Source organism: Cherax quadricarinatus, chromosome 3, assembly GCF_038502225.1.
Source record: "Cherax quadricarinatus isolate ZL_2023a chromosome 3, ASM3850222v1, whole genome shotgun sequence".
NCBI lineage: Eukaryota > Metazoa > Arthropoda > Malacostraca > Decapoda > Parastacidae > Cherax > Cherax quadricarinatus.
The window spans coordinates 58,478,290-58,484,877 of record NC_091294.1 but is presented as its reverse complement, the minus strand read 5'-3'; the positions used below and the strand labels follow the sequence as shown (position 1 = coordinate 58,484,877).

Below are 6,588 nucleotides of genomic sequence, written 5' to 3'. Positions count from 1 at the left end.
GATCTTTTGTTCCCTCAACCTAGGAGCTGAAATTTATTAGAGGAATATCCCCAAAGACTGAACCGAGAGGTGGTTAGGGAAAGGAAGAGATGGGGTATTTAGATTTCATCCAAGGAAGGAGAGCATCCCAACCAAAGTGTCCCTGCCTTGAAGGTGTTCAAACACAGTGATGGTGTATTTTGCTTGAAGGAAGGTTTGTATTGCCACTGGGGCATGTAACCCTAAATTTGGCAATTTTATTAAACAAAATAAAATGTTATTCTCCATGTGCTAAGTAGAGAATGAGTCAGATGACTGGCTGATACATTTTATTTTGTGGAAGGTTACATTTGGCTTTCAATTGTTTACATGCCAGTTTATTTCTTACTGAAGAAATATGAAAATTAGTTTTCATGAGTTAACTATATCATTATTGCCTTTCTGACTGGTTTCAAACCTTCAATGCTTATACAAGTTCCTCAGGAACTCAAGTTGCACTCTAATATTCCTTCTGTGTGCACTGAGGTAGAGGGGGTTGGGTTTATCAAATGAAGTGGGTACCCTTCTTAGATTGTGCAGCAATTGAAGTACATCTGGCTTGTTTTTCCTTTATAAGCTGTGTTGGAGGACATAACAGAAATAAAACAATATATGAGTGTTTAACTACATTTTAAATAACTGGGAATACAACGACAAAAACAACCATCTCTTGTTCCCCTACTTCCACAAGCAATACAGGGCATGGGAACTCCAGGCCCACATGATCACTTAAATTTTCCTACGTACTTAGCACTGTCAAGCTATACAACCAGTATGAGTGAGAGTGTTGATGTGCTTAATAAAATACACTCTTCATACTGCAATAGAAAAATTATTGCCAAACATCTAAAATTATCAAAATATTAGTCTAAAACAAAGCAATCTGTACCCTAAGTGGACAAATATATTTGTAAAGAAAATACTCATCATATACTATGTGTCTGTAATATATGTAAGGAAAGATAAACATTTTAATTATTATCCTTCTGCAAGGCAACCTCATGCAGACCTGGAGTCATGGCTACAGTTTATCATGGGAATGTCACAGAGTTATACTGATGGGGTTATTCATTTAGGGTATTAAACTACAAAGGATTCCCCAAAAAATCCCCAGGAACACCTTATGTATAGTCAAACACCAGGAAATGTCAACTTGATGCCTACAAAAAGGAAGTGATGATAATACAGTTTCAAGTGTAGTTGTCAGTGTACAGCCATAGGTAGCCTCTATATACATCCTCTATATACAATGGAAGGATTACACAGCATGCCTTCATGGCCATACACACCAAGACTGCACCTGAATGTTGCTATTTATATTTTTTTCTTTTTTTTTTTTTTGAAGTAGACAAAAAGTAGACAATTAATATTGTTTAACCAAGCCACAAGAGGAAGGATCAGCCTCTCTCCAAATTAATGCATCACACTTAAACCTAGTGTAGCAGATCATTCACCTATTAAATATACAGATAACACACTGATAAAACTTAAAACTGTGGGAGTTGTTAAGATTAAAATATATTAAAGTACTGTATAAAGAATATAATTCATCTATATCCCACCATAAAATTCAAATAATTAAGTTCATGGAAAACTAGTACTGTACCTACACTATAATATTCACACCACCCAATAATCATCACTGGAGATTACACGGGCATATCCACAATCCTCACATCCCCTTAACATTTATACTTGTATCAATATTTCTATGATATGAATAACAACATACAACATTTTAATGCCAACTCATCTGCTTAAATTATATGAAGCTTATTACCTCAAGAGTAAGTAACTTAAATACTTTTACCTTGATTTAACAATTTTCACTCAGTGATACAATATTATAACAAGGCAGCCTATGAATAATTAATATCTAAGCCACCTACACCTTTTAGTCACTCAGATAATGCACCATAATGTAGCTGTATCTTTATCATAGCAGATATTCAACAAAACATTTAAAATAAAAATTAGCTCCTTTTGCAAATAAAGTTTTTTCTTAGAATATGTTTTATGTTAGAAATGCGATATCCATAAATACTAGAATATTATACAAAATATTTAAACATATGCAGAAAGGAGTAACTAAACATCTGAAAGAAATACGGTTTGAGAACAGAGTTCATTAAAGCACAACTCTGCAATCATTCAGTATGTGTATGTCATCTCTGAAACACCCAACAGGCAATATTAATTATGAATATCCAGTATACAATGTTTAGGAAAAAATTATATCCTATTATCAGAAAGTTTATTTCCTTGAAAATAATTATGCCCTAACTTCTCAAAGCTTTGTTCAATGGGTGACCTAAAGTTTTGTCTGTAGTCAGACATAACGCCCCAAGAGTGGAAGCTAGGAGCACACTATAATTTGCTATCAAGTGGACACCCAAAAATCAGACACTCACATCTAGTAAAAATATTTCATTGAACTCACAAAATTCACTATTATTAAATTTCATAAAACTATTCTGAAAATAAAATATATATATCAGAGAATGAAGAAGGCTATTGAAGGTCTAAGGGAGCCACTGTAGCTAGAAAATGTTATCAACTCTAGTTATTGTGGTGATGGGGTGCAGTGGGTGGCAGAGTGCAGGTGGTAGTGGAGGTGGCAGTAAAGAAAAAGATGGTTTACGATGCAGCCGGCTGGCTTACATCAGTTCCAGGTGTAGTAGATTGCACAGTGCCACCATTTGCTGCTTCCAAAGCTGCCTTCTCCCCTTCAGCTTCTTTCAGAGCCTCCTCAAAGTCCTGTGTGGAGTTTGAACCAGAGCCTCCCATACGAGTCTGCAGATATATTTAAGTCATATATGGGATCTATATTTTTATTACCAAACATGCAGTTTTATTATTTATTTATATATTTACACATGTACACAAATGTCATTGAATGGTTATATTGTTTCCTCCAGTCAGAGGTGCCTGAGGATCAGTTTTCAAGTGATAAAAAAAAAAAATTCTACAATTTAAATTTTTAGCAAGCAGCCAGTTGAGAGGTGTTGCCAGGAGCTAAGACCCTACCCCTGTAGCCACATACAGGTGGGTATGTGAATGTGTGTCCAAACGTGCACACACAACTACTTCTATACTTATATAACAGTAGTAAATAATTATGTGTAGTAACACATCATCAGCTATCACATGTTCCCAAAATATACAGTTTGAATAGTGCTAATATAGTAAGTATACAAACAAAAAATTATCTAACTAAGGTTAACAAGAAATAATGCAGCTGTCCTGTAAAACTTTGTAGTTTTTTATTTTTACACACCTGCCATCCTTACTGAGACAGTAAAAAAAAAAAATCATCATTCATTCATTAAATCACTGTCTTGCCATCTAATGCACACTGACATCACACTTCACATAACCCTCCAAACTGTAATATCCAGACTCCTCCTTTAGAGTGCAAGTACTATGCTGATTAATTTAATTTAATGATGTACAGTGCAGGATAGTCAGTAATTACTGATTATTATAGGATAAGACAGCAACACAAGATGGATAATCATAAATTCAGTAACACAGGATGTGCCATTATAAGGTCAGTAACACAGGATGGATAGTCAAACATTAGGAATGGACACTAACAAAGAATGGATAACTGGAAGATAAGAACTGTGAATTTTTACCAAACTGGAATAAGAAATAATGGCATTCTGTAACAGTGAAAAGAGTTAGGAAGAGACATGTGAAAAGCATTAACCGAAATGTTCTATATAGACCATGTTTGCAAATGTGCACACCACATTCATACACTCTCTTTAACAATAATTTCATGCACAAGTTTATAAGAAATTTATATTAGAGTAGCTACTTTTATTTCATTGTAGCTAGTTTAATTTGAAATAAAAGACAAATGATTTTATACAAAACTATTTATGATACCAGAGTGAAAAAAGGCAAACACAGGTACCCTTGAGCATGTTCAGGTGCTCTTGCATGAACTTACTCTCTCAAACATGTTCACATACAATCCTTCAAAAAAGTGTAAATGCACAGCTGTATCCTCTTATTTTTCAATGGTATTGTTTCATATTTGTAGTAGTGCATTTCATAGTTATTTCTACCTACAGTATTGTATAATCTGAGATCTTTAGACTGTTCATTAACCCTTTGACTGTTTCGGCCGTATAATACGTCTTGCGAGCCAGTGTTTTGGATGTATATATACTCAATATTTCTAGTGACTTCAAATCAAGCAGGAGAAAGTTGGTAGGCCCAAATGTGACAGAATGGGTCTGTGTGGGCAGTGTGCACCATATAAAAAAAATTCTGCAGCACGCAGTGCATAACGAGAAAAAAAAATCCAACTGTTTTTGGATTAAAACGCCGACTCTGAGGTGTATTTTTGTATAGTATTTTTGTGCATTTTTGTATAGTTTTCTTGGTTTCATTTGATAGAATGGAAAACATATTACAGAAATAGAGATGATTTTGATTAGTTTCATCATGAAAACGACCTTAAAATTGAACTCAAAGTAGCGAAAATGTTTGATTTTTACCTATGTTCAAGAGTAAGCAAATCACACTACATGTCCAATACACATCAACTGGGGAGTCTAATATTCTTTCACTAGTGCACTGATATAATTTATACCAATTTTACAATAATGCAGTAGTCTGCATAACATTAAATCTTCTATTTTTTGTGTGAATATAAAACCAAAACAGAAAGCAAGGGTAATATAAGAGGGGCCTAGAGATGTGACTAATGAACAGAGGATATGTTATTTTAGTACCAAGAATGTCTGCATTGTTTATTCTGGACCCCATTTTGAAATTGGCATCTTTTTTAATTTGTGTGAAATTAGCCAAATTGCCAATTTCTGACTGCTTTATTGGGTAGTTGAAATCAGTAAATGGGCGGTTTCTTGTACTCAGTTGATAGAAAAAATGGAGTTCTAAAGAAATAGCTAGGAGTTTGGTTGACTGGAACAATGGAATTGGCCAAAAATAGGGCTTAAATTCGGCGAAATCGCCGATGCATATATATCGCCGAGATCGCTAACTTCGCAGGAGCGTAATTCTGTAAGTTTTCAATCAAATTTCGTACTTTTGGTGTCATTAGCATCGGGAAAAGATTCTCTATCATTTCATAAGAAAAAATATTCTTTTTCCAAAAATTTTGCGACATAGAATGACAGTTTCAAAAATGGGCTTGCGACAGTCAAAGGGTTAAGCTGGGTGGAGGTACCATATATCATTTTTACTGACAGACCCCACTCCAAAAACAGTTATTTTTCTAGCAGCAATAAACATCATTAGTCTCTTAGATGCCTCTAATTCCTTTCTAACAAAGAAGTGTCTCAGATTATTTTTGCAGCCATTTTAAACTTAATAACATCACTCTGCAGTTAATACTACTTGTATTAGTACTTCATACTAATGTATATGGATAGCTCATGTTTACAAATATAATGCCACTTTCAGTTATAGAAGTATCCAAGTAAGGTCATGCACTTTTGTAATGACAGATTTGGTTACTTAATGTTTCTACTAAAAGGCAATCAGAAAATCATCTTAATCAAATTTTTCTGGCTCCATGGCTTTAATGTACTATGAAATATTAAGCATGATGGGTGACACTGGGAATCTGAAGTCTCTTGATGGTGACAGATACTTGTACTGAATAACAAGATGGTGATAGATACTGAATAACATTAAAGAGAAAATTGAATACAATGCATAAAATTGTGCATATTTGGACAATATCAAGCAATCAATTTTGTCTTCAGCCAAAAAAAGACCACAATAAAATGTGATTGAAAGAGGTGAAACTGGTGCAACTTTTGAAATATGAAAGTGTTGTTGCAAAGAGAAAAAAACAAATGTGAAATACACAATAACAGTATACAATGAAACATAAGGTAAGCTTCCTTTTAAAGCACACATTTAGTAAAGTATATAAAAACTCATGAAAATTAATGTTGCCTAAGGGATTATATACGGTACAGTATACTGTATATACATGCATGTGGATTTCAGCTTTAATGGGTAAAATCTGTAGCCAGATAACATTTAGAAACAACGAAGATCATCAAATCCAGATATGACTGCTATTTTTATGGGCTGCTGGCTAAATTAATTTTGGATTCAAGAAAGAAAGTCGGTTGAAATACAAAATTTGATTGAAAACTTATGGAGCTATGCAGGCTCAAAGTTGGCAGGTTGAGCACAATTTACACATTGGTGATTTCACTCACCAAGTCCAATTTTAAGCAAATTGCAATGCTCAATTTGACCCAAGTCCTAGCTATTTTGCTAGTGTGCTGTCCGTTCTAACAAATGAACATAAAAAACTGCCCACTTAACTATCAGAACTACCATATAATGTGCAGAAAAGTCTGTAAATTGGCCAATTGCACACAAAATAAATAAATAAAAAAAAAATCCACAAAAAACATGCCAGGCATTCCAATCACTAAAGCAATCTTTCCTCTGTTCATTAACCCTTAAACTGTCCAAACGTAGATCTATGTTTTCACTGCTAGCACTCAAAATATTTTGGAGGAAAATTTTTTTTTTTAATAAAGGCAAAAAAATTTTTTTTTTTTTAAGTCA

At 33.9% G+C, this 6,588-nt stretch overlaps 1 protein-coding gene across 5 annotated transcripts in view; it reads right to left on the bottom strand.

The window, feature by feature from the left end:
* Window positions 1-631: 631 nt before the first annotated feature.
* Window positions 632-6,588, bottom strand: part of LOC128684038 (uncharacterized) — a 599,042-nt gene continuing 593,085 nt past the window's right edge. For all 5 annotated transcript variants that reach the window (XM_070091946.1, XM_070091943.1, XM_070091950.1 and 2 more), the window contains one exon: window positions 632-2,811. In XM_070091946.1, the coding sequence (XP_069948047.1) occupies window positions 2,656-2,811 (156 nt within the window). In that variant the 3' untranslated portion in view covers window positions 632-2,655. The remainder of the gene's footprint in view (window positions 2,812-6,588) is intronic.